Source organism: Callithrix jacchus, chromosome 1 (genome assembly GCF_049354715.1).
Source record: "Callithrix jacchus isolate 240 chromosome 1, calJac240_pri, whole genome shotgun sequence".
In the NCBI taxonomy this organism is placed as follows: Eukaryota; Metazoa; Chordata; class Mammalia; order Primates; family Cebidae; genus Callithrix; species Callithrix jacchus.
The window spans coordinates 174,023,205-174,050,878 of NC_133502.1; the positions used below are offsets into that span (position 1 = coordinate 174,023,205).

The window sequence follows — 27,674 nt, forward strand, 5'->3', positions numbered from 1 at the left end:
CTTGAACCCAGAAGGTGGAGGTTGCAGCCAAGCCGCCACTGCACTCCAGTCTGGTGACAGACCGAGACTCTGTCTCAAAATAATAATAATAAAAACAAAATGTGGTTCAGCACCTAGTGGAGGCTGCTCTGCCCCAGATGCACAGACGGGGTGACATTCTAGCCATCATGAGTATGTCAGCTTTGTAAGTGGCATGACAAGCTTGTCCTTGAACCCACTTAGACAAGTAACAGCCCTGGCTTAGCTCCTGCGACGCAGCGTTTATGAGCAGGCGCGGTCCTGGTGGCCAGTGGGGAATTTTACCTCCTCCTCTCAGGGAAGCTGCCCTGCCAGAGTGGGGTTGGGGCTCTCAGGTGAGGCAGAGGCTGGGGGGCCCTGGTCCCTGAGTCAGCTGCTGTGCAGGCAGGTTGGTGTGGGGGCAGAACCTGGGCCTGCCCATGCTCCTGTGGCCTGGGGCCCCCTCTGCTCTCAGTTCTGTCAGGACCCCTCCCTGCCTCTCTGCAAGCCCTAGCACTCACACGTTACCACCTGGCCCTCAGCAAGGCCAGCCAATTCACCCTGGAAGTCACCTCCTCTGTGGAGCCAATAACCTCTTTTCCTGTGTATTCACCCAAAACACCTGGGCAGGAACTCTAACCTTGTCCCCATTGTGGGCAAGGAAATGGGCACAGATAAGTACGACAAGGTCTCCTGCCGGCAAGTGGCAGTGCCAGGATCTGAGCCCAGGCCGTGCAACTGCAGAGCCCCTGGTACTGGCCCCTCCGCCATCCCGGTGTCTCCCAGCCTGGGCTGTGCTACAGACCCTCAGGTCCCCCATGGATGCCACCAATCACAGCCACACTTCCCAGCAGGGAAGCCAAGACGTTTAACATCTCCCCAGTATTTCAGCGTTTGTCCAGAAGAGTAACTCTCGTGATGAGGCGGGCATGGAGGTTTAGGGTAACCCTGCTTCTAGAACTTTCCCTCCTAAGTTCCAGACTCCTCCAGCCCTTTTCTGCAGTGCACACCAGCTAAGCCCTTAAAATAGTCAAGGGCTTGAAGAATGCTAAAAATTTAATGTATGTTAAAAGGGTATTAAATTCCAAACTAAAATTTACATGAAAACATGACATTAAAATATTTTTAGCTTTCAGGAAGCTGGGGGCTGGAATGCTATAATATAGACAAATTTTATCATTTTAGAAAGAATTAGCCTCAGTATTTCTTACATTCATGGAGTTAATGCATAAAGACGTGCATCCAGCCTGGGGCTACTGTGTGGAGGCTGGAAGGGGTAGGGAGGGGAGAGCTGGCAGTGGGGGCCTTGCGGGGAGGGCGCAGACCTCACCAGGCCCGTCGGCTTCCCTAGGGGGCTGGGGCTGCCCCAAGGCCTGACGTCTGCCATGGCCAGTGCGCTTGCGGTGAGGGCCTGGGCTTCCCTAGTGCGTGCCAGGACCGTGCACCTTATCTCATTTACTTCCCACCCAACTCCCTGGAGGTGGGATTCTCTCCCAGTTGCACAGATAAGAAAATGGCTCAGAGAGGTTGAGTAATGGGTCTGGGGTCACACAGGACAGAGGTGGATTTTCATTCCTTCTCCAGACCCTCAGCTCAGGCATCAGTCTCGGGGCTGCTTGAACAGCCACTGCCTATCTCCTGGGAGTCTGGGGGATCCGGCTCCCAAGACAGGGACAGGTAGGGAGTGACACAGAGCAGACAGGAGAGGCTCTGGGGTGAGACCCTGGGCTCCTCCACCTGCCAGCTTCAAGCACATGACCCAGAGGGTGACAAGCCCATCTGCAAAGCCCTCACATGGTGAGGTCAGGGGCCAGGGAAGCCCTGGGACTTGATGGTCACAGCAGGGGGTACTGATTGAGTGAGTGCCCCAAGGAATTCCCAGTGAGAGGAGCCTCTTCCTATCTCCACTTTACAGACAGGGAATGCTAAGTGGAAGGGGTAGGGAGGGGAGAGCTGGCAGTGGGGCCTTGGGGGGAGGGTGCAGGGAAACCCAGGCTCAGAGAGATTAAAGACAGTATCCCCAACACCAGGCAGGCTAGCCAGGGGCAGGACCAGGATTCCTACCCCAGGCTATGTGGTTTCAGGCCATCACTGTGTCCTGGTGGCCTCTGGAGCCCCTGGACCTCCTGGGTAGTGGCCGCCAAGAGGCCTAGTGGGCAGCCCTTCCCAGCCCGGCTGCAGGCACCTATGCCAGTGTAGGAGACGGGCTCAGGCAGCCAGCTCCAGCCCCAGGAGAGATCCAGCCAGGGAAGGGGGGCCGGCAGGGATGGAAATGACCACTCGCTGCCTGGCGGACACCCTCTGGTCGCCACACCTCCGGGAGGTCACTTATTGGCAGTTAAAAATCTACTGTGACTTGTCAGAAAAATGAATAAATGGGCACATTATTTTTTCATTCCAGACCTCAGCATCTGTTTGTCTAATCAGGAAGGAGAGTGGGGAAGTCCGCCAGGGCTGCCGCGCATGTTTATGCAAGTTTTGCTCTGTCAGAGGAGTTTAAATGGGTAATGAACAGGCCGAGGTGATTTGAAATATAATCCCATTATGCTGACGAGATTACCAGGCTTCAAGACTTCACGAATCACTCTTAGGGCTTTTATTGAGAACACCGAACATCACCCTGTCGGGATTTTGCATTTAGGCAGAGGTGTTTGGTGGGAACACAACGCAGCAGGTTTAACCCTTTCCTTCTCCCCGATGCGTTCTGAATAGGGGTCCTCTGAAAGGGGCTTCCTAGGGACCTTGAGAATCCAGGGTGTTTGGGCCCCGTGGGCCAAGACAGAGGCCCAGAGAGGCTGGGGGATGACTGGGTGGGGTGGGAGGCCAGAGAGGGGGACCCTGGGCCAGCTCCACCTCTTTCCAACAGCAGGGCCTCAGTTTCCTCATCTGTAAAACAGGAATTAGGTGGGCATGAGAATGATGGAGAAAACAGTTAATTCATGACTAACATGCTGTGCTTAATAGCAGGTGGGAGGCAGGCACTGATGAAAGAACAGAAAGTCCTAAAGTGCTCCAGTTTGTCATGGGGGCGTGTGTCACTGAGGCCACACGCAGCAGCGTTTTCAGGGCAGGCAGATGGGTTTCATTTGACTGTGCACCAGAACACGTATGCTGCACACCAACCCGATGGCTTCATGGCTGTTCTTGCTTAGAATGGTTAAGGCAGAGAATCATAGATGAGGTGCCACCTCAGGGGGGGCCTGTGAACGGTGACATTGTGGAGCATGGAGTCACCTCTTGGTGGCAGACATTACAACTGTTTCCAAAATATCTGTGCCCTTCAACGCCCAGGTGGTGGTGCTGCCCTGTCCTCTTGGAGTAGGCGGCACCGTGTGGTGGGTTCTGGCTGATGGAGTCTGTATGGAAGCGAGAGTTGCCTGTGTCTCTTCCCAGCCTTAGCATTTTGCCATTGCTGCCCCGTCCTCTGGCCCTCCTGCCCTGGTCCCAGCCTTTGTGGTAGTCCCCAGAGGTGGTGGGGAACCGCAGCGGACTTCGTGTGGAGGGAGTGAGCTTCTGTTCTCTGACACCCCAGGTGTGGCCAGGCCTGGCCAGGAACTTCACCCTGCCCTCACCATGCCCCTCCGAAGGAGCAGGTACTGTCTTCCTTTAACAGAATAAACTGAGGCTGAGGGAAATAGAGTAGCTTATCCAAAGACACACCCACTGGGAGACAGCGCTGGTGCCCCATCCTCCTAGCATTGTCTTAACGACCCATCTTTTTTCTTTTCAGACAGAGTCTCACTCTATTGCCCAGGCTGGAGTTGCAGTGCTGCGATCTTGGCTCACTGCAACTTCCACTACCTGGGTTCAAGCGATTCTCCTGCCTCAAACTCCCGAGTAGCTGGGACTACAGGCACACACCACTACTCCCAGCTGATTTTTGTATTTTAGTAGAGACGAGATTTTCCTGCATTGCCCAGGCTGGTCGCAAACTCCTGAGCTCAGGCAATCCACCCACCTCGGCCTCCCAAAGTGCCTACGGGCGTGAGCCGCTGTGTTCGGCCTAACGACCCACCTTGACACCGGAGTCTTGGAGCTTCAGGAAGGGAAGGGGTTTGTTCAAGTCAGAGGGTGTGCAGCGCGTCCATGCAGAAGCTGGGAAGGGCCCTCTCCAGCAGGTGGGTAAGGGTCCTACGTGAGAGTCCCCAGCCCTGACCAGCTGCTGTGCCTCGCACCTCAGGCCTTTGCCCACTGCCCTCTCCTGCCTCCCTGGCACCTCCCAGGCTGCTTGCCTGCAGTTCACAGTGGTGTGGCTGGAGGGCCCCTCGCCCCTACCTCTTGGCCTGTCTTGATGACCGGGTTTGGTCTTTGCTCGCCTCCATCCCGACGTTCTGCATTCCCTGATCTGGGGAAGTGGGAGCCCTAAGAAGCAGCTGGCAGGTGTTGAGGGACATGCAGGGGGTGGGGACCACTCCCAGTCTTTTAATCCATGCAGAGGAGGGAGAGAGACGTCCCTGTGGTCCCAACACAGCTGAGGGGCATCTGGGGCACGGAGCACTCTGGTCCTGGGGGCCCGGATAGGAAGCGTCTGGAGGCAGCTGCTGGCTCAGAGCCAGGGACAGGCATGCCCAATGCAGAGGCTGGTGAGGCAGTGCTATCAGCTGGGCCTGGGCCTCAGAGGTGGGGGCGAGTATGGCCCAAAGCAGGCAGGGCCTACTAAGGATGATCACACTGGCCAACAAAGGACAGTGCTGAGCTGAGCAGTAGTGAGCGCTCCACTGCCAGAGGTACAGCACAGGCAGAGGCTGAAGACTCTGGGCTGGAAGTTTCCCTCCAGCTCCAGGGGATGAGGCTGGGCTGCACGAGCTCACAGAGTTCTCGGCTCTTAAGATCCTCCCTCAGAAGCAGAGAAGCTCTGGCAAAGTTCGGCAAACAGAAACCACTGGGATAAGGCTGGGCTCCCACGATTCTGAGACACCTAGGACACGCTTAGAAGGGCCTGCGGGGTCCTCTAATCCAGCATCTCCATTTTCAGGTCAGGAAACTGAGGGTCCAAGAGGCAGCTTGAGCCACATGGCTGCCACCCGTGGAGGGCAGAACCCACTGGTTAAGTCAGGGCTACCGTGTCTGCCAGCCATTCATGGAGAGTCCAGGGCCAGTGCGGTGGCCCTCCCAGTTCCCGTGTCCTGACCCTGAAATGGAGGTGGTGACGGGCCTGCCGTGCAGGTTTCGTTACTACATGTTTATAGGGGGCAGTGCACAGTGGGCCCTTGCAAGAGGAGGGTGGCTCCCAGGGGCCAGAAGAGGCCAGGGCTACTGGGACCCAATGCCCAGGCCTGCCAGGCAGTCCACAGCTTGGAAGTCCTCCACTGAGTTCAGAGGCCCAGTTGAGAATGATTATCAACACTGTGACTTTTCACATCACCTTGGGCAGGGGCCGCACCAGGGCCAGGCCCGGAGACCTGGAGGAAAGTAGAAGTGGGGCTCATCAGTCACCTCATTACCTGGGGCGTGCCACTCCTCTTGCCTTGCCTAGCCCATCCCGGCCTGGGGAGGGTGTGAGATGCATGTGTCCTAGAGCTCACGGTCCTGTCTTTAGAGACCTAGGGATGGGGTTAGGGAGCGGGGCTGAGGAAAAGTTGAATGCTGAGTCTTAATCTGAGATGGCCCTGAGCGGTGGCCGCAGTGTTCTCATTCCATTGTTCCCTAACCAGGACCTACATGTTTTATGTAAACTGAAAGTGCTGCATTTCACAGTCAGAGAAGGGAGTTGAATTTGTAGCGGAAAGAGGTGATGGTTTTGGTGTCACCCCTCAGGGAGGAGGGCAAGCCTGTTGTGCTTAGCACCAAAGAGGCCCTGGTGCATTTCAGAGATGTTGCTTCCTCGTCAACTGTCAGCAAATGCCACCAGCCAGGAGGGTGATGGCAGAGTCCTGTTTTTCAGCACGACATACTCCAGACTTCAGGAACTCAACTCCATACGCACACACCACTAGGTCTCTGCTCCTAACTTTTAGTAAGACACTCCTCTCACAGCAAAGGCACTCATTTAAACAAATGGCATAAAGATATTGCCTAAGACCTCAACACTTCTGAGAAATCAAACCATAGCTTTTCCAACCTGCCTGTTCAATATGAGAACAGATTTTAAAGACAATAACGTATCAATACCAAAACCGGGTATTTATATGACTTTTATTTGAATATCATTTTAATATTGAATATGTCACAAGATTTAATGACCAAATTAGTCATTTACATTTTTCCAAGATATCTAAATATAAAATTGCTAAAAATTCAAATACAGATAGCAAGCTACAAATATTTCTTTTGTTTCGGGGGGTGGTGGGAATGGAAGACATTAGAAAAGGATGGTCCTGTTGGCTGAACGAAGATCAGAATGAAAGAGGAATTCACTAAAATGACCTCTGTGCAAAGAAATGCACTCAGCTTTGAGACGCTGTGCTAGACACATCTCTTCCTGTACGACAATTTAAAAAATGTTTCTAATGCAGGCCCTCAGCCCTGGCCGGGGACAGTAAGAAAGGACGTCACCGCGGGAGGGACACTGAAGAGGCTGTCGAGGACTGCAGAGGCATCTGTGTGGCCAGAGGCGGTGTCAGGGGCATCTGATCCCTTGCCTGTTCCCACCCAGGGAGCTGGATGGCATGGACACAGGTCTCCCTCCGCTCACCCCTCTCCCTGAAACTGAGAAACAGCAGCTTTCCGCCTGCTCAAACAAGGAGGCAGGCACTGGAAGGAGAAGAGGAAAGGGCAAGGCGGCCCCTTCCAAGGCAGCGAAGCAGAGAGGATTCCAATTCTGGGAAAGTCCATATGCAGGTGGATCGGCTAAAACCTACACTTGCTACTTAAGAAAACAGAAAGACCACCTCTGGCTGGGAGTGCAGCGTGCCTGAGGACGAGCTGTCGCCCCCTCCTCCCAGCCCCTCACACTGTCCACGCCGCTCCGTGGCTCTGAGGTCAGAAGCTGGGGCGTGCTGAAGGGGAAAGTGACACAGCCTTGGACACACCACTAGGTCTCTGCTCCTAACTTTTAGTAAGATGCTACCCTCAAAGCAAATCCACTCATTTAAACAAATGGCATAGTTAAAACTATTGACTAAGACCTAAACATTTCTTCTGAGAAATCGAACCATAGCTTTTCCAATCTGTCTGTTCAATATGGAAACAGATTTTAAAGAGAATAACATAATCAATCCTCTGCCCCAAAGAATGGTCCATCATATCAACTGTGATAAAGAGTACATCTGTTTATTAAAATGAAAAACAGAAATGTACATTTTTGTTCTTTGTTTGCTTTAAGAAATTTGATCAAGTTGCAAGGAAATGCCTGGGCACGGCTCTGTACATCCTCGGGCAGGGTGGCAGGCAGTGAAGATGGCTGCGCGGCATGTGGCTCCTCCAGGGGGTGGTCTTGCCCCCAGGCGTCACTAATCAAAGCCACTGCCAAGCAGGCTTCGGTCCATGGCAATGTCCCCAGTGCTTCCTCCTAGAGGGCCCCGACACCTTCCCCAAGGGCCCACCTGCCCAGTGCCAGTGAACCAGCTGGCCTCCCCCCGAGGACTTCAGGACACCAGGTGGGCTCTAGGGCACTTGGCCCTGGCAGGCAGGCTCTGAGCTATGGAACAGATTGAGGCTGGAGGCCAGTGTCACTGCTGCCCGGATTTCTTCTCCTTCTGGAAGCTGAAGCTCGTACGTCTGTTCAGTTTTCTTTGTTTTTGAGCAAAGTAGTCAGCCCGGGCAGTGCTTGCTCGCGATTCCAGGATGTAGTTAACCTAGAAGCAAGAGCACACAGCCTGGTTACCTCGCCAGCCGCTCCCTACTCACCCAGGGCATAGGAGGGCATGGCTGGGATCACCCTGACCTGGGCTGGGTGCCTCGGGGCCAGGTGCTGTCATGTGGAAGGAGTCCAGTCATCACAGCAACCTGTGATGCAGGCGGCTGGGCCCAGAACCGCCACTCTACGATGGGAAAGCAGAGGCTTGGAGAAGCCAAGTAGCCTGTCCAGCGGGTGAGCAGCAAGCTCTTCAGGTTCCAAAGCTCCTGCTACCTCCTGGCATGAGCCGCTCCCAGAGGGCTGTGTCCCGGCCGCATGGCTCTGCCTCTCACCTGCTGTGTGACCTGGACATGTGCATAACCTCTCCTAGCCTGCAGTTCACTGTGTGAAGGCCCGGAACAGCACAGGGATAAAAAGGAAATCCCGACAGGCTCTCCATCCAGTCTCCACCGGCCAGGCTTGGAGCTTCCACTCTTCTACTCCAGTGCTTCCTCTGGGCCTCATGAGCACCCTTCCAGGCAGGGCTCATTTCACAAAAAGGAAAGAGGCTCAGAGAGGGAGGCCGAAGTGGCTGTGACCCAGAAGTCATGGTCAGAGCTGTGAGAGGGGCTGAGAGCTGTATGTGAAGAGCGGGGCTGCCTCCTGGCTCCTCTCAGGCCTTTTGCATGTTGCTGCTTCCACAAAGCCCCGGGGTCTGCCCAGAGCCACAAGCACATCTCCCACTCTTAAGGCGGCTGCACAGCTTGGTACTTCGCTAGCACTGCAGCCCTGAGCTTTGGTCCAGGCCCTGAGGAGCTCGCTGCCTGGTGAATGAGTGTCCAGCACCAAGGAACGGGGCTGACTATCAGGGAGGTGTGGAGCAGGGAAGGCTTCTGGAGGGAATGAGTAAACTGGGTTTTGAGGGATAGGAGTTTCTGAGTGCACAACAGGGAGGTGAGAAGCAGTGTGCATCAAGGCACAGCAGGAGCACACCGAAAGGAGTGTGTCTGTGCCTGGGTGGGGGTGGGGGTGGGGGTGGCGGCGGCGGCAGCAGCGTAAAGTCATTGGTGGCAACTGGCACTGATCTTCACAATAACCTTGAGATAGATGCCACTGTCATTCCCATGCACAGGTGAGGAAGTCAAGGCCAAGGACAATGATGTCATTTAGTCAGGGTCACAAAGCTACAAGGTGTCAGGCACTTGACAAGCGCCCCCTCCTGCTCCGCAGCCCCTCGCCTCCTCTGGCTGTCCCCACCGCCCTCTGGCTGGGGCTTTGGTGAACAGACCTATTTCTCTTCACCTGCAAATACCTAAAAGTTATGACTAGAAGGCTGAATATTTCTGATGAGAGAGGCCAGCCACCGCCTCTGCTGATTCTACTGAGGGCCATGTGTCCTGTGCCAGAGGGAGAGGAGCTTCTGCTGACTCCGAGAAGGAACTAGAGCACTTCCTGGGGGAGGCAGTGCGAGATGGTACCGCCTCAGATGGCCGAGGCTGAGACATTGTCCCTCCCAACTTTCTGCTCTGCTGGTCGGAGCAGCAGGCGTTAAAGGCTGGTGTGTGAGTGCAGAAGGCCTGACACGCTCTGCCCGCTGCCTCGCCAACTTACCAGCTGAGAGCAATAAATCATGAGGACCGCAGGGCCAGGTTGACGATTTGGGACAATACAATGTATGGAAATAAGAGGTTTTATCATTCTTAATAAAAGCGATCTTTGGATTATATTGTTTGCACACTCAGCCAACCTCATGTTTTCAGTGTATTTTTGGCACATATAACTTGACAAAAGCATTTAAAATGATCCTTAACAAGCCAACTATTTCCCAAATTTACTATCTTCAGTGCTCTGTGATAATCACATAGATAATTTTAATGGAAGATTAATGTAATAATCAAAAGATAAAAACGCCCTTTGGTCTGCCATTAGCTGGTTAATATGCTGTGGCTTAAAACTTGCACAATTTTATGCACTATAGAGTGTTTCACTTTCAGTACATTTTACAGCTTAAGGCATAAAAGTATAGGGAGTTTTCATGGTCAATAAAGCCACAGCCTCCATCACTCGATCACGAGAAGAACCTGATTTGAAGAGCCCGACAATTCCTCTGAGATTCATCTCAAAGCCTGTGGAATTAGGGACCACCCATGGACGGCTCTGGAGCTTCTCGGGGCCCGGTTCAAGCAGAGGCTCCACCCTTGTGTGCTCTGTGACCTTAGGCCTCCATCTCCTTGTCTACAAAATGGGGACAGTGTCTATATTCCGGAGGGCGGTTGGGAGGATTAAACGAGACAATGGACAGAAGCTGTACTCCCAGTAATCGGGAGATATTAATATTTCTACAAGGGCAAAGAGCTCGATGGAGGTTTGCTTGCTCATGATTTTTCTTTGACATTGGCTTGTGGCTCTTATTTCCTCCCTTCAATTTCCATCTGAGCTCTCATTTTATGTAAAGTGCTTGAATTCTAGAACAACAGCATGCATTACTGGAGTCTAAACTGACCCCTGAAGAGCTTCTGAAGGCAACAACATTTCTGCCAAGTTCCGGGACACAGGGCTGGGCCTCCGTTGTTTGGTACTGGTGCAAAGCTCACAAAGACACGTTCATGACACTGCAGGAATGGTGGATAAAACTAAGTATTCCAATTGCTCTAAAAATCAGAGATGGGCTGGGCGTAGTGGCTCACATCTGTAATCCCAGCACTTTGGGAGTTCCGAGGTGGGCAGATCACTTCTGGCCAGGAGTTCGAGACCAGCATGGCCAACACGGTGAAACCCTGTCTTACTAAAAATAGAAAAAAATTAGCCAGGTGTGAGCACCTGTAATACCAGCTACTTGGGAGGCTGAGGCAGGAGAATCACCTGAATCTGGGAAGTGGAGGTTGCAGTGTACAGAGATTACGTGACTGCACTCCAGCCTAGGCAACAGAGTGAGACTCTGTTTTCAAAAAAAAAAATCAGAAGTGGGAGAGGTACTATCTAATCTTCCATCAGGATCATGATCATTAGCTCTCTAAGTAAATTGGGACTGGGTATGCTACAACTCTTCCAGAATCTTGTGCATGATGCAATATTTCTACAAATATTTTGATATGGAAACAGACACTTTAGGGAAAGTGACAGACCTCAGGGATTTTGCAGAGAAGCATCTGCTTCGAGGGAGCATTTGGACCTGTAAAATGATTTCTCTGCACTTGATTTTCCAGTCTCATACTGAAGTCATAAACCTGTGTTTCTGTCATCAATCTGCTGTTGTGAAAATTATTTTGATGTCAAACACAGGATTATAATTTTACTAGAATCCTTCTCAAGTCTTGAATATTTTAATGCTGGCTATAAAAAAAAAGTCCAGCCCCTGGTGGAGTAATGGAATATTTCTCTGCCAGGTCCCTGAACACTCTGCACAAGGTGCCTGTGCTGTCTGTGATGCTCCAGTGGGTAACTCGAAGCTCGCTGGCTGCCAGCACTCCCAGACAGGCCCCGTGTCCCCACTCCTTGGCCCAAGGATGGCTCTGCTCAGGGTGGTCTATGAACCCTCTACCTTTTAGTCAGCTAATCATGCTACTCTGTCTCTGCTCCAAACTGTCCTTCCAGCTGCTCTTTTAAATCACCATCTACTGCTTTTGAATATCTTTTGCAGCCATGGGGAACGTGCCTCAATATATTCATGTACCGCAATTCTATTTTGCTGAAATCTCTCACTCAACTTTTAGGTCATACACAACTGGGGAATCAAAACACAAGTCTGAAATCTGTATAATCTGGGGTCAAGTTCTGGTTCTGACAACTTACCGGAGTAATGATCCTGCCTCTGCTACTTTATTCCGGAGCCTCACTTTTCCTCTGGGAAATGGGAACTCCTTTAGCTCGTGACCTTACAGAGTTGTGAAGATGCACTGTGATGGGACACGCAGACCCTCTGGCCCAGGTCCTGCACTGTGCAATCCCTCAGCCTGTCTTTGCTACTTTTGCTATTACTCGATGACTTTGACTCTTAAGAGAATGAATAACTTACATAGGTGTCCCATGTCTCCTCTGACTTGTACTCTAGCAGCCCTGTTGGGGTGGGGTAGCATGGGAACCATGATCCCCACTTTACAGGTGGGGACACTGAGGCCCAGAAAGGTGATGTGACTAGCCTGGTTACACAATTAGGCGTGGGGGAGCCTCCTCTGGTCCTCACCCTTGCTCTACCACAGCAGCTATTTTTCCTGTCTGATCCATCTACATACGATTTGGCTTGAAGAAAGGATTCTCAGCTTGGGAGAGGCTGAGAAACCTAGTCCAGGGCTACTGAGAATGTGGTGCCCAGATAAGCAGCCAAGGCAGCACCTGGCACTTCTTGGAAACGTATGATCTCAAGTCCTATCCAAGACCTCCCAAATCCGAAAGACCCCCAGAGGCTCCCAAGCCAAGCAGAGCTTCTCTCAGCCATACTCCACTCTGGAAGGCCCTGAGTGGCCTAGCTCCACCGGCCCCCAGGCCCTTGTGCCTGCCTTGCCTCAGTGCCTCCAAGGCTGCCTGTCTGTGGTGCTTCCTCTCTCCTTACCTGGTCAACATTTGTGCCTCTTCATTCACCCTTCAGGGTTCAGCTCTCCCTACCTCTATACATCCACCCCAAGTCAGTTTACTGTGACACACCCACACCTTTGAGACGAACAATCTCTTTCTCATTTTCTGTTTTATGCCCATCTCCTCCAATAGAGGAAGAGCTCTCCAGGGACAGGGACAGAGTCTATCACTGTGGCATCGCAGGCCCTGGCCCGGCACACGGAAGGTGCTCGGTAGTACTGTTTAGGTATGGCAACACATCTAGCAGAAAGTTAGGTGTGTTTAGAACAGGTTGCAAAAATCACCTTGAGCATAATTAAGGTGTCTTCAAAACAATAATAATTATCTCAGAGTTTGCTCCAGGAGCTCCAAGGAGCTCCTGACAACAGTTGCAGGAAAATAAACAGTACATAAAAGGAATAAACAGATACAGGAAGAGCCAGGGTTACCAGGGCTGGGAGGAAACTGAAGGCCGTCCTGCTTTGGCTGAAGCAGGTGCAGAGCAGCAGACCTGGGGCTAGTGGGGCCCCTGGCATGGCCACTCACCCCTGGGTGGCTGGCAAGCCATGCAGCTCCTCCTCTGCAAAACTGGGCCTGGGAGCCTTGTACAGAGCTGCAGGGAGTAGGAGGAGCTGCAGGGAGGAGGAGGAGCTGCAGGGAGGAGGAGGGGCTGCAGCCAGGCTGGAAACAGTCCAAACAGAAGCCAGACCCACCTACCCTGTGAGTGGGTTGAGAAGGAACACTCACCTTGAGCACAATTTCATTGACGGTAGCAGCGTCCGATTCAAAGTAGAGGTGTTTATAGTCGTGATTGCTTAGATACGTGAGTTTAAATATTGCGTGACCTGCAGAGAGAGAAAAGCTGTGTTGAAGGGTGAGTTACTTGTGGTGGAGGCCTCCATATGTTCTCCCCATCATTCCAATTCAAGCTAGAGCAAGTGGAGGCTGAGCAGCACCTTGTCTTCCCAGGAGTAGTTCATTTTCTCATTACAGGTGGGCATAAAATGGACAATGAAAAAAACTGTAAGAAGACCCAATAGCCAGTTAGGTCCCATTCTGCTCTGGAATGCATTCAAGGGAATGCCAAGTTAGGAAGGCTTTACAGAACTACTGCTATATGATAATTACATGAAAAAGGTGGCATTTTTAAGGGAGAAGGCTAATTAACTCCACATTATTACTCTAAAACTGTGCTTAAAGGTAGATAAACAAGCAACAGGAAGGAGAAGGGTCAATGGCCACGCTATTATAAGGCTGCACCCCCGCCCCCCAGGCTCCTGCTGGGAGGGGACTCCTGCCTGGAGAGGGGGAATCCTGGTCTTTGACCTTGCTTGGAAGCTGCTCCCAAAGGCCTCAGGTCATCTCCACCCTGGAAGGATGGGGGCAGGGCGGGGGACCATGGAAAGCTGGCACTTCACAAAGTGACCAGAACTTCTGAATACAAATCTGACCTTGGTCCCCATTCTCCATGCCCCTTCCTACCATCTTCAGGATGACACTGTCATTTCTGGGATTGCTTCCTGGTCTAGCCTCATCTCACTCCACTGCCCCAACAGGTCACATGCTGCCACAGCACTGCACACTCCCACCTACCCACACCAGCCTCTGCCCAGGTTCTCCCCCAAGCCTGGGATGTCTCTCTCACTAACCTGGATGGAAAAGACCTGCTGATCCTTGGTGGCTTGGCTCACCTCAGCTAGTGCCTTCCTGGGTGAGTCTTTCTTCATAGCCACACTCCTAGGTGTGCCTGTTCTGTGGGCCTACCACATGGTACCATGGCCCTCCAAAGAAACCTGTTTGACTTATCATGCCTGCAGCCATGGCTACATTATCTGGGCCTGTCCTTTTGTGTCCAGACGGTCAATCAGATTACCTCTTCTAAATGGAGACATAGATGCCGGGTTGTCTAAACTGGTACAAGAGCTGAGAATAAGATGAGGGGCTTTGGGATTCCCAGTCTCAGGCCCATGGGACTGCCCCAGCCTATCGGCACATGTTCTTGGGTTCTAGGAGACTGCTGCCACCTTCCAAGAAAGTCTTCTTTCTCTTTAAGCTACTGAAGTTGGTTTCCATTACTGGCAAGCAAAGGATCAGTGCTCAAGAGACAGGTAGTCAGTACTCAGCAAACCTTCCTAGACCACAGAGCAGCGGGTGACATCTCTAACACAGAGGCCCCCTGCAAGATGCCCAGAAATGACCTTCCCTAGTCTTTCGACAGATCTTCGTGCCTGTAAGATTAAAATTCAGCATATCCTTTCTATTAGTCCTCTCATCTGTTTTCCTTTTAATTGAAGCAGCGGCCGGTCACAGTTATTAATTAATAATATATCACCCATATTACTGTAAGTTCACTTCTTTCCCGGAGAAATCTTCTTGGGGACTTTATTTACAGTAGCTAATTTTTCAGATCTCCAAAAATAAACTGATATATGTTGTACATTTGTGGCCAGAAAAGTTGAGCCACTGGTATTTTATCCTGGAAACCTCGTTATGATGTACTAATTGTGACTATAAATCCTAAATTGAAAAAATTACCTAATAATTTCTGAAAAGCCTCACTTTCAGACACTTGACAAATTTAGCCTGATTCTAAATCACGGTATTAAAATGTTAGAATTCCTGACTGGAAGCTAATCACTCTGTTAACATATAAATTACGTGTTTCTAATAAGGTAGTGGACCTTACATGGGTGCGTCTGTGTATATTCACATTCACAGGATCTACCCAGGACATCAGAGTCTTGTCGGTGACATCCCTATGTGGAAGAACAATGCAGACACCTTGCCTGGCCATGCTGTGGCCAAGCAGAGCCATCTACAAAGGACACAGGGCTGTGAAGGACAAAGAGATACCCCCTCCAGGAGGCCTTCCTGCTGACACCTGGTCATGACAGACACAGATACCAAGGCCTGGGGCTGGAAAGAACCAGAAGGTCTTAGGGAGACCTGCAGACCCAAAGCTTCGGGGTTCACTGACCACTCTGATAAGACAGCTCATGGACTGTCCACACCACCTGCTCCTGCTTGTCACTGACAAAATCAAACCAAACTTCAAAGCGCTACAGCATGTTTTGCCTGAACAACTGAGACACTGTTAAACAGATTTCCTGTGATTTAGGCAGAGCCCAACATGTACACAGCACATGCAATATGCAGTCTGTATGGCCTAGGAGCCTCAGAAAGGAAGCTTTGATGCTGTCCCCTTGGGACTATGGCATCTATGAAGCTTGTCAATTGTGGGCTGACAGAGGGGAGGCCTGTGGTTCATCTGCACAGTCACATGAAAACAAACAAAAATATCATCCCAAGCCAAGTCTTCTGAAAGGCTGCATATTTGAGCCAAGTGACCCCAAATCTCCTGTCCTTGGAATTTTGACTTTATTTTGTTGCACATGGAGGCTGTGTGTCTCCTGGGCTCACCCAGCACCCATCTGAGGAAGAGCGAAGCAGGGGAGGAGGAAGAAGCGTCCTGCCATTCCTCCACTCTCCTTTAAGCCTCCAGTCTATTTGTCCTTTCCAGTGAAAGCACTCACATCATGGGGAGAGGGGAACAGAGGGCGGAAAATGTTCAGTGGAGCACTTGTGCTTAGACTTGAACAATTACAGGGTTGTGGAAGTTAAATCAGTGGGCCGAGGCATGGTGGACAGCCACAGCTGATAGCCCCCTTTTGCTCTTGGCGAGGAGTGATAAGCAGAACCCTGGGGGGCAAGTGCAGGTTAAGATCAGCAGCCATGCTGGGCTATAGGACATGGGGTGAACTCACTCTGCAGGTTTTTCTGCCCTGAGTTCCCCTCACTAGCAGCCCTGTTTTGCTGGGCAGTTTTCCCCAGTCTGGGCTCTGCCTAGGGCAAAGGACACAGAAATGAACACCAAGAGTCAAATATGATGAGCACGAAGAAGGTAAGCATGGGGAGCTGCCATGGAGATGCCAAGGAACAGGCACCTGGCCGGGGTGGCGAAGAGCCACCAGGGACAGTTTCTTGGGAGGAGCTGGCACCTGGGCAGTTTTAGAGAAAGGAAGGAGTCAGCTGGGTAAAGGTGAGGGTGGAGAAGGGTGGAAAAGAGGAAGATGCCAAAGGGCAAGGATACTGCATGGGCAAACATACAGGGTCTCCATGGGAGCTCTGGGCAGATCAAGGCAGAGGGGAGAGAGAGGGGCAGGCACAAAGGGGTGAGAGTGCCTGGAGTCACCAGCTGATGGGGGCCACTAGCGGGCTTTAAGCAGGGCAAGTGAAAGAAATGGTCAAATTGTGTTTTAGGGTGTTCCCCCTGGTTCCCTGGAGCCTGGAGGTGAGGTAACCAGTTGCCATAGTCAGCCAGAAAGGAGTGAGTGCAGTTTTGAGCTACACAGGTGCACAAAGGATGCTGAAAAGGAATGGAGATGAGAACTACAGAGAAGACAATGTTGGCAGGACGGGGAAACTCTTTCACAACAGGATAGCTAATAATCAGAAGCCACACTTTCATAATTTCACCTAGACTAAGACCTGCATATTAAAGTATAAAAAGTTCACTGACATCTTGCTGGAAACCAATCTGCCAATAAACATGAGTAATTTATGCTACATGGTAAATTTCCACCATGGGTGTCTGGGAAGAAGAAACTGCCCACACTAAACACTGAGTGAACAGCAGAATGCCTGTTACCAGATACCATCAGCCTCAGACATCTCACAGCTCACCTAAGGTAGAAGAGGGGGCCAACGACCTCCTCAGCTGCAGCCACCAGGCATCTGTCCTGGGGCATTAGAAGGAATCAGAAGTGGGCAAGTTACCCTTGAAAATTCCAAGACCATCAGCAGTTTTCACAGAATGGGTTAAGTCATAGGAGCAAGCTGCCTTTGTAAAAAAAATAGCTGAGAGGCTTGGGTGGAGTGGCTCAAGCCTGTAATCCCAGCACTATGGGAGGCCAATATGGATGGATCACCTGAAGTCAGGAGTTTGAGACCAGCCTGGTCAACACTGTGAAACCCTGTCTCTACTAAAAATACAAAAATTAGCTGGGCATGGTGGCGCATGCCTGCAATCCCAGCTACTCAGGAGGCTGAGACAGGAAAACCACTTGAACCCAGGAGATGGGAGGTTGCAGTGCAGCCTGGGCGACAGAGTGAGACTCCGTCTCAAAAAAAAATCAGCTGAGAACAAGTTAGATATTAGTATGATTAAAAAAATGCAAAGTTTAATATTCCAATTAGCTCTAATTATTTTGCATTAATTGTTGAATTCTATTTAAATTAAGGTTTAACAAAAGCCTGAGACACAGAGGAAAAAAAGCACAAGCCCTGAAGTTAGAATGAAACCCTAGCTCTGCCATGTTTCAGTGGTGGGAACTTGGCAAGGCACTGCCCCTTCCCAGGTTTGCCTGGCCGTAAAGGAGGAAACAGCATCTGTCAGTCACCTCCTATACGTCACATGCATCCCTGCGTATAGCAGGAACTCAATGGGTAGAGTGGCAATTCATATAACTATGATGGAACTGACATTTGATTACAAAATGCTCATTACTTTGAAGATTTCATTTTTAATTGAATCTCTTTTGAGCATATTTGCTTTTACAGTGCTGTAGAAATAAAATGCAATAAAAGAGGATATAAATGTGGCATCTAAGCACTGGTCACATGCTTAGGGCAGATACTGAAACTGTACCCTGGCTTCTGAGTAATGAAGTGAAAATCTGGATATGTAAAAATGTATTTACATTTATGTAAGTTTTTCAAAGTAAGATAGAGAAGATGGAATATAACACCAAGTAGAAACTAATTAGTGGCACGAATGTCCGAAGTGGAGACGCTGAGCTTTTGTGCTGTAATTTATCTTCTGTTTTATGGATTCTAACTAAAACAGGAGGCTGTACTGAAAAAAACAGGTTCTGCTGGCCAATTCAGGGGCGTGGCCATGTTGGAAAAGCTGCTGTGGTCATGAGATGGGATGGCTTAAACATACAGGAACAGCACTCACAACCTGCTAAAAGAGGTGCTCCCAGATTTCCACCGCAAATCAACTGAAAGAAGGGTTTTTAAAATTTTCTATTTTTACTTCTTTTTTTTAAGATGAAGTCTCGTTCTTGTTGCCGAGGCTGGAGTACAGCGGTGCGATCTCGGCTCACTGCAATTCCGCCTCCCAGGTTCAAGAGATTCTCCTGCCTCAGCCTCCTGAGGAGCTGGAATTACAGCGCCTAACACCACACCAGGTTATCAATTTTTTACTTTCCATCTGCCTTAGGAAACGTCTCAAGGGAGGGTCTCTTCTAACACAACCTGCCAGCACTGACTGTGGCTGGCCATGACTGGTCACAGCTGAAGCTGCCAAAATGAGCCTGCAGCCCACCTCTGTCTAAACCCCCAGGTGTCACCACTTGCCAAAAAAATAAAAATAAAGCTGTTTCTTTTTCTTTTCAATTAAACAATTAGAGCTTATTAAAAATACCAGAAATTTGAGAAGACAGAGGAAAACCTCGACACCCCATCCGGTAATCCCAACGCTAGCACAGTGGCATCCACGGCCTCTTTCCTAACATTCTTGTCTGTTTGCATAGTTGTAATCAGACTGCATATTAAAAGTTGAGCTGAGTTTTTTTTAAGTTAACATTTTACTATACCCCTTTCCCTGTTGCAACAATTTCTATAGCCACTGTTTTCAATGGTATTACAGCCAGTAGATGCGTGCCACATACAGGTCAAGCTGCTGTCTCTGTTGGGTTTCCAGTTACTTATAAAATTGCCATTATTAGAAATAAGCCTATGAAGAACAGCTCTGAGGCTTTGGATTCTCTTTCAATTCCTTTATATCAGGCATGGACACTTTTTGAAAACTGAGTTTCCAAGGTCTGATGTCTTCTGGGCCCTCTGGCCCGGGAGGGGAACATTCTCATTGGATTTCTTGGGGGAAACTGATGGGGGAACACACACATTGTTTTAGGCAAAGCTATGTCTTTCTGTAGGTCCCAGTAGAAAATGCTGGACTGGGTTCTCTGGTCTCTGGGCTGAAAACTCCCTCCTGGTTGAGCCTCCACTGTAAGCAACAGTTCTGAGCTGTCTGCAGGGAGCTTCAGCTCAAAGTAATTCAACTGGCAAAAGGTGGTGCTCCTTCCCAAGCACCCCTGCAGAGGCAGCGGCCTGGGCAACAGTAACAATGACCTCTTTGACCTCTAGAGCAGGGGCTGTGCCTGACCTACTTACATTTCTGCCTGTATTCTCAAACTCACTCTCTCTTTGGCTCCTTCCTATAAACATAATTAAATCTCTAATTATAAAAACTCCCATGGCAATGTGATTTCCCTCCTTCCTCTAACGTCTCAAAAACATTCTTGCTAAGGTCACTATGCCCTCAATGTTGAGAGATCCAGAAGAGATTTCTCAGCTGTTTTCGACACGTCTTAGTCCTGGCTTCCCTGGAGGCACAGTCACCTGATTCTTTGGTCCACATCTCCAGTCCATCTGTCTCTCACATTTCCTTTGTGATCTCTCGACCTCCACCTGTCCCTTAAGCGATTGTCTTCCTGAGTTCTATCCTTGATCAGCATCTCCTCTAACTCTACGCTTTTCCTGTGTCAACTTTGCCCCTGGGTTTTAGTTGCTACTCACATGTTGATGAACCTGAAGCAGCTATGTGGCCTATACCTTTCTCCAGTTTCAGAGCCAACCAGCGGTACAGCTGCCAGCTACAAATGGCCCCCATGCAGCATGTCCAGAACTGGCATCAGCATCTCCCCTTAAACTGGCAGCTGCGGTAGCACAACTGGAGGCTTCACCACGCACCAAGTATCGGGCCTTTGGTTCCCTCAGTTTCACATGTTCATCTTCCGTCCCTGTCTATCCTGTGACCACAGCCCTTGCCCAGGTGTTGACCATCTATTGCCTTTTCTCTGGTTGTCCTTCTTTTGATCGTGTCTTCTGCAGTCAAACATCTACCACAGGAGTCATTTTTCGTTTTCTGAGACAGGGTCTTGCTCTGTCGCCCAAGCTGGAGTACAGTGGTATGACTTGGGCTCACTGCAGTCTCTGCCTCCTGAGTTCAAGTGATCCTCCCATCTCAGCCTCCAAATAGCTGGGATTACAGGCATGTGCCACCAGGCCCAGCTAGTTTTTGTAATTTTAGTAGAGATGGGGTTCTGCCATGTTGGCCAGGCTAGTCTCGAACTCTTGGCCTCAAGTGATCTGCCCGCCTTGGCCTCCCAAAGTGCTGGGATTATAGGTGTGAGCCACTGCAGCAGGCCAGGAGTCATTCTTTTAACATGTCACTTCAACTACTTAAAACTCTGCAATGCTTTTTTTCTTATCATCCTCAGAATAAAGTTCCAAGCTTCATAAGATGATTTTCAAGACCTTATATCAGCAGTTATCACACTTTTTGGTCTCAAAAGCCCTTTATAGTCTTAAACACTATTGAGGAGTCCAGAAAACTTATGTGGATTATACCTATCAATATTTATTGTGTTAGAAATTCGGCCAGGCGTGGTGGCTCACACCTGTAATCCCAGCACTTTGGGAGGTCAGGAGTTTGAGACCAGCCTGGCCATCATGGAGAAACCCTGTCTCTACTAAAAACACAAAAACTAGCTGGGTGTGGTGGCGTCTGGCTGAGGCTGAGGCTGGGCTGGGAGGCTGAGGCATGAGAATTGCTTGAACCTGAGAAGTGGAGGTTGCAGTGAGCTGAAATCACGCCTGGAGTACTGACCACTGTACTCCAGCCTGGGTAAAAGAACAAGCCTCTGTCTCAAGAAAAGAAAAAAAGAAGAAATTAAAACTGAGAAATTAAAAAATATTGATTAATTCACTAAAATAATAAAGCCATTATGAGTTAACTTATTTTGAAGTGGAAAAACCCTTCTATTCCCCAGTGTTAAATAAGAGTGGCATTATTTCATGGTTTTTTTTTTTTTTTTTTTTTTTCTGAGACAGTCTCACTCTGTTGTCCAGGCTAGAGCGCATGGCACCATCTTGACTCTCTGCAATCTCCACCTGCTGGGTTCAAGCAATTCTCCTGCCTCAGCCTTCGGAGTAGCTGGGCTACAGGGGAATGCCACTAGGCCTGGCTAATTTTTGTATTTTTAATAGAGAGGGAGTTTTGCCATGTTGGCCAGGTTGGTTTCGTACTCCTGACCTCAGACAATTCACCCGCCTCGGCCTCTAAAAGTGTTGGGATTAGAGGCGTGAGCCACCGCACCTGGCCTATTTTTATGTTTTTGAAATCTGTAACATTTGGTTTAACAGAAAATAGCTGAATTCGCCTATCTGCGTCTGCATTTGATCTGCTGTGATATACTGATTTGATTAAAGTAAATGAAGAAAAGCCAACCTTACACAGAGAAGTTTTTGAGAAAGTGAGGCATATTTTAATGTTCTTCTTTGTAAATATTCCTCTGTGATACTACACCGAACTTGATAAATGGTAGTTTCTTTAAGTTAGTTGCAATGTGGAATACAAACCTCAGTAATAAACTTTTTGTACTCTGTTACATTAACATCCATTGGTCTATCTTACATTGTGAATTTTTCCCCTTGCCTGATTTTGTAACATCTTGCAGTTGTCTGGAAAATACTGGTTCACTGAGTTATGCAGATTTTCCAAATGTTGACATATTTCATTATATAATATCAAAAAAATCACATTCATTAATATCACCACTAATCATATCAGAAAAGTCTTTAAGCAATGAGAAGCCAAGCTCACAGTGATGGAAGTTTCCCAGAACTCTAATTTTCACCTGCAAGTTTGAACTTCATGGTGGGCATTAAATACTATCACCTGTTATCCTTGAAGTGACAGACTCACTTCCTTCATTTTCAAGACAAGGTCTGCCCAGTATGCATTTGAATAACCATAGTTTGTCAGTTGTTCTTTCAAGTTATAATAGTGTTCCATGAAATAAATAGCTGGTTCAGCTTGCAATGCAGATAATTCAACAAGCACTATTCCCTGAGACAAGTATCCAACTTTTGAATGTAGCAGAAATGATTCCATGTACTTCAGGAAATAAATTAGGAACAAATGCTTATGAGGGCCTTTTGATGCTTTAATTCATGGGTAAGTTGTTCTGGTAAAATAACCAAGTTGTTCTGGCATTTCAATAACCAAGTATTGGCTGAGGTTTATTCTTCAGCTTTTAGAGAAATAGATAAGAAACAAGTTCTGCACCTGGAAATTTCCTCTTGGAGGGACTTAAAGTCTATAACAAGCTTGAGTTTGCAAGTACTCTATGGGAGGCCAAATTACTACAAATGAAACCTCATCTATCCAGAATCACTGGAGTGGAGAGCTAGGGTAACCTTTGTGCAAAAAGCCTTTTTCCATTTTAAACATTAAAATTCCATATTATACACCTTTCTTCTGCATTAGAGTTTAAGGCAAAGAAAATACTGCACTATCACTTTCTTCTGTGGAAGCACTGAACATCATGATTCTCCCAGGGTTGCAAAAGGCTCTCTGTGGTGCCACAAAATTGCGCCACACTACAATGTTTACTGAGTTCTTGGAATGCTCTTCAATAGTTTTTGTTTAGTTTCATTATTGCTCAACTTTTGTCAGCTTTCACTTCTCAGTCTTTATTATTTAAGTTCTGTCATTCTCTCTCCCCTCTTTTAATATTCTGCACTTAATATCCTTTAGGAAGAGAAACCAGATAACCAAGAATGGGTAAAATTTGTTTAAAAAATAAGACTTTAGGCTGGGCGCGTGGCTCATGCCTATAGTCCTAGCACTTTGGGAGGCTGAGATGGGTGGATCACCTGAGGTCAGGAGTTTGAGACCTGCCTGGACAACATGGTGAAACCCCCTCTTTACTACAAATACAAAAAAATTAGCTGGGCGTGGTGGCACATGCCTGTAATCCCAGCTACTCAGGAGGCTGAGGCAGGAGAATTGCTCCACTTGAACCCAGGAGGTGGAAGCTGCAGTGAGCCAAGGTCATGCGCCATTGCACTCCAGCCTGGGCAACAAGAGCAAAACTCCATCTCAAAAAAAAAAAAAAAAAGACTATACACTGTGAGTTGGAGCTAGGGTTATTCTTCCTTCAAGAAAGCACAGATGTTGGCTGGGCACAGTGGCTCACAGCTGTAATCCCAGCATTTTGGGGGGCCAAGATGAGAGAACTGCTTGAGGCCAGGAGTTCAAGACCAGCCTGATCAACATAGTGAGACCCCCCCCATCACTAATTTAAAAAAAAAAAAAACCACAAAAAAACAAAAATAAAAAATAAGAAAACAAAGACATTTAAGTGCCTTGGCTTTGTGTCAGTAGCAGAGAGAATGTGGACCTCTGTTCCATCTACAGAGAACTTTGGACAAGTGATATAGCTTCTTTGAGCCTCAGTTAACTCACTGATAAAATGGGAATATTATCTGCCTCACAAGTTGTTGTCAGAATTATATTATCATAGGAGAAAGTTCAACAATCTTAGAATTATATAATGAGTGTAGATTACTTAATTCTTGCAACTCTGTGAGGTTGCAAGAATTAAGTAATGCATATAAAGGACTTGGAACACTGTCTGATGGGGGAGGTTCCCCTCCCTTCCCTTTTCACCTCCACTCTCAGACAAGCAAACTTTTCCTACAAAGAGCCAGATAGTAAATACTTTAGGTTTTATGGACCAAGAGGTGAAATTGAGGATACTTTGTAGATACGTAAGAAAAGAGAAAAAAAATCCACATTTTTCATTGACACAATTCAAAATTTAATCATTAAAAATGTTCTTTTGGGTAATACAGATCTATTAATAGGGAGTGTAGTTTTTTTTCCTTTGGTTGAGGGGATATTTTACTTAAATGAGATAAAAAATTAATGTTCTCTACTATCACATCAATTGCAAATGTTTATCTGTAAAATCCAGTCTTGTCTTCCAGGTCATGCTATAATAGGTGGTGGGCTGGATTTGGCCTGTGGCCCACAGTTTGCCAATTCCTGCTGAAAATTGTCTCTCTTGCTTGTTTCCCTTTTCTTGGTCCATCCCATATCATTGGTAACTGATATTTTGAGTGCTCTTAGTTCTCTGTGCAGATTTGGGTTTCCTTCTGTTATTTTCCCCCTCCAGCCTTTACACTTCTCATAGTGTTAGGTTTAGTGGTGACAAATTATTTCATTTTTTGATTGCCTGGAATGTCATTATTTCATCTTTCTTTCTGAAGGATATTTTCACTGAATGTAGGATTCTAAGTTGATAGATTTTTTCTTTTAGCACTTTAGAGATGTCATTCCACTGTCCTCTGGATTGCATTGTTTCTAGTGAGAAGTCAGCAATCATTCTTATCTCAGTTTCTCTATGTAATATGTCTTCCTTCTCTGGCTACTTTTTTTCTTTTTTGAGACTGGGTCTCGCTCTGTCACTCAGGCTGGAGTGCAAGGGTGTGATCTCGGCTCACTGCAACTTCCACTTCCCAAGTTCAAGCAATTCTCCTGCCTGAGCCTCCTGAATAGCTGGGACTATAGGCATGTGCCACCATGCCCTGCTAATTTTTGTATTTTTAGTAGAGATGGGGTTTTATCATGTTGTCCAGGCTGGTCTCAAACTCCTGACCTCATGATCTGCCTGCCTCGACCTCCCAAAGTGCTGGGATTATAGGTGTGAGTTGCTGTGCCTGGCCTCTTTGGCTGCTTTTAAGATTTTTCTCTTTATCACTGGTTCTCAGCAATTTGATTATAATGTGCCTTGATGTGGTTTTCTTTATATTTATCATGCTTAGCTTTTCATTGGGCTTCCAAGATTGGTGGTTTGATATTTTTAATAAAATCCAGAATAGTTTTTCCCCTCCATCACCAAGACTACAATTACATATATGTTAGAACATTTGCTGTCACTCCAAAGGCTCTAATCTCTTCATCCATTTTTTTCTCTGTGCCTTGAATAGTTTCTATTGTTGTCATAGAGTTCACTTATTGTCACAGATTCTGAATGGCTCCCAGTGATCCTACCTTCTGCTTCTGATGCCCTTGTCTTGTTTGTGGGCTGGACCTAGTGACTTGCTTCTAACGAATAATAAATCAGCAGAAGTGTTGGGATGTCACTTCTGAGAATAAGTTATAGAAGACTGTAACTTATTCCTTGCTAGCACTCTCTCTCACTTACTTTTGATAGCTCTATCTTATAAGCTTCTCTTTGGAGAACTGAGGGTTTTTCCAAGAGGTAAACCCTGCCAGCAATCACTCAGTGAGCTTGGAAGATCCTGTCTAAATGAAACCCTGAGATGACTTCAGCCCCAGCTGACATCTTGACTGCAGCCTTTTGAGAGACCCCAAGCCAGAGGACTCAGTTAAGCTGTGGGATACCTGACCCCCCCAAACTGTAAGACAGTAAATGTTACATCTGTTTTAAGCCACTATGTTTTGGGGCAATATGTTTTGAGGCAATAGATAACTAATGCGCTGATCTTTTTTCATCACCATCCTAATTTGTTCCCATTTAGTGAATTTGTTTTTTTTTTTTTGAGACAGTCTCATTCTGCTGTCAAGGCTGGAATGCAGTGGTAGGGTCTTGGCTCACTGCAATGTCCACCTCCCAGGGTCAAGCAATTCTCCTGCCTCAGCCTCATGAGTAGTTGGGATTACAGGCACGCACCACCACACCTGGCTAATTTTTGAATTTTTAGTAGAGATGGGGTTTCACCATGTTGGCCAGGCTGGTCTTGAACTTCTGACCTCAGGTGATGTGCCCACCTCGGCCTCCCAAAATGCTGGGATTACAGCCGTGAGCCACCATGCTTGGACGATTTAGTGAATTTTTTGATTCAGGCATTGTACTGCTCAGCTCTGGAATTTTCATTAGGTTCTCTTTAAGTTTTAATTTTTCTTCTGAGTTCTTCTTTTCCTTTAAGTCCCTGAACATATTTATAATAGCTGTTTTAAGGAACTTCTCTGTGAATTCTATCACCATTGCCTCTTCTGGTTCTATTTTTATTGATTGATTTTTCCCTAGTTATGATACACATTTTCCTGCTTTTTGCATGTCAAGTAATTTTTAAGTGAATGCTGGACACTATCAATATTCCACTGGGGGTTCTACATTGTGCTGTCCTTTACAGAGTATTAGGCTTTGTTCTGGTAGAGGCTAATTTACTTGTGGATCAGTTTGATCCTTTCAAGATTCCTTTTAAGGTTTTGGCAAGGACGAGAGCAGTCTTTAGTCTATGGCTATGGCTAATTTAGTCCTACTTCTAAGATACGGCCTTCCTGGAATCACTACTAAATACCCTAGATTCTCCACTCTGGTTAGCCAGAACTCTAGTTTACAGCTCCTCAGTAGTTGTTTGCCTGGCCTTGCAAGGTCCCACTGAGAACATGCATAGTTTCACATACAGTGAAAGACTCAAGGGGCTCTTTCCAGAGCTCTTTCTCCCTTCCATTTTCTATCCTGCAAATTTCAGTTGCTTTAGCCTCCTCCACCTTTTACCTCTGTCTTCCAGCTCAGTAAGACTGTCATACTTTCCTTGGGTTTTCTCTTCCTGGGAAACTCTGGGGAAAAGCTGAATCGATCATCAGTCTCACCTCTTTTGTTACCTTTCTCTCAGGGACCATAGTCCTATACTCCATATTTTCTAACGTCTAAAAGTATTTTTTTAATGTTTGTTCAGTTTTCTAATCACTTATGATAGAAAGGTTAATCTGGTAGCAGTTACCGTGTGTTGGAAGTTGCATATAGAGTCTTGTAAGAAATACACATTTTGATTTTCATGAAACTATGGCTTACTTTTTCCATGTCTAAGAGAACAACTTAAAATCTAAGCTCTCCATTTATTTATTATGAAAACAATTTAGAGCTAGGCAGGAGGCAAGGGAAAACAGATTATCCCCATCATTTATCCAGCTGAGAAATCTTTCACACAGAATTTTTCAGTAGGGAACAGCCCCTGCCCTTACCCTCTTCTCAATTAGGATCTCTTCTCATATTAAAATCAAGAAAGTATGAATTTGAGAAAATGGTAATCAAAATCTATAGGAAAATGCAAATGAATACAAATTTTTCATTTTACCTAGGCAATTGTTTTGTTACAATGGGTCCCCGTAATAAAGCCCAAGTTAACAGTTAAGTGAAAACTTAATAGCAAAAAGGAGGCTTCTCCCAGGAGGAAAAAAAATGTTGATACCCTCAAAATGTTTTCTACTCTAACAAATATCAATATCCCAATCAACAGAAGCAAATTTTCAGAGAATGTAAGAAAACTCAATGAGTATCTCAGTACCAGCCAATTTTCATCACAGACATCCTTACACATTCTGTAAACATACCCACAACATCCCCTGTGAGCAACTCTAGTACCTGATGATGAATATGGGAGGTGTGCTCTTCTTATCCACTGTCTGGGGCTGAGTAGAATCTTCTAGTTCCTAAATTCATAGTACCCTACCAGGGCCCACTGTAACAAAACACTTTTTCTTTTTTCTTTTACTTTAGGTTCTGAGGTACATGTGCAGGTC

General features: G+C 47.7%; 1 protein-coding gene across 33 annotated transcripts in view; it reads right to left on the reverse strand.

Annotated features, from left to right (window-relative positions):
• Positions 1 to 2,578: 2,578 nt before the first annotated feature.
• The window catches only part of MAPKAP1 (MAPK associated protein 1), a 264,752-nt gene continuing 239,656 nt past the window's right edge, over positions 2,579 to 27,674 (reverse strand). For 19 of the 33 annotated variants that reach the window (XM_035257656.3, XM_078327337.1, XM_078327333.1 and 16 more), the window contains 2 exons: positions 13,013 to 13,110; positions 6,114 to 7,733 (listed from right to left, as the gene is read on the reverse strand). In XM_035257656.3, the coding sequence (XP_035113547.1) occupies positions 7,608 to 7,733; positions 13,013 to 13,110 (224 nt within the window). In that variant the 3' untranslated portion in view covers positions 6,114 to 7,607. Of the gene's footprint in view, positions 2,884 to 6,113; positions 7,734 to 13,012; positions 13,111 to 27,674 lie in introns of those variants that run through there. The other 14 variants (XM_078327210.1, XM_078327318.1, XM_078327273.1 and 11 more) reach the window with 1 other exon arrangement.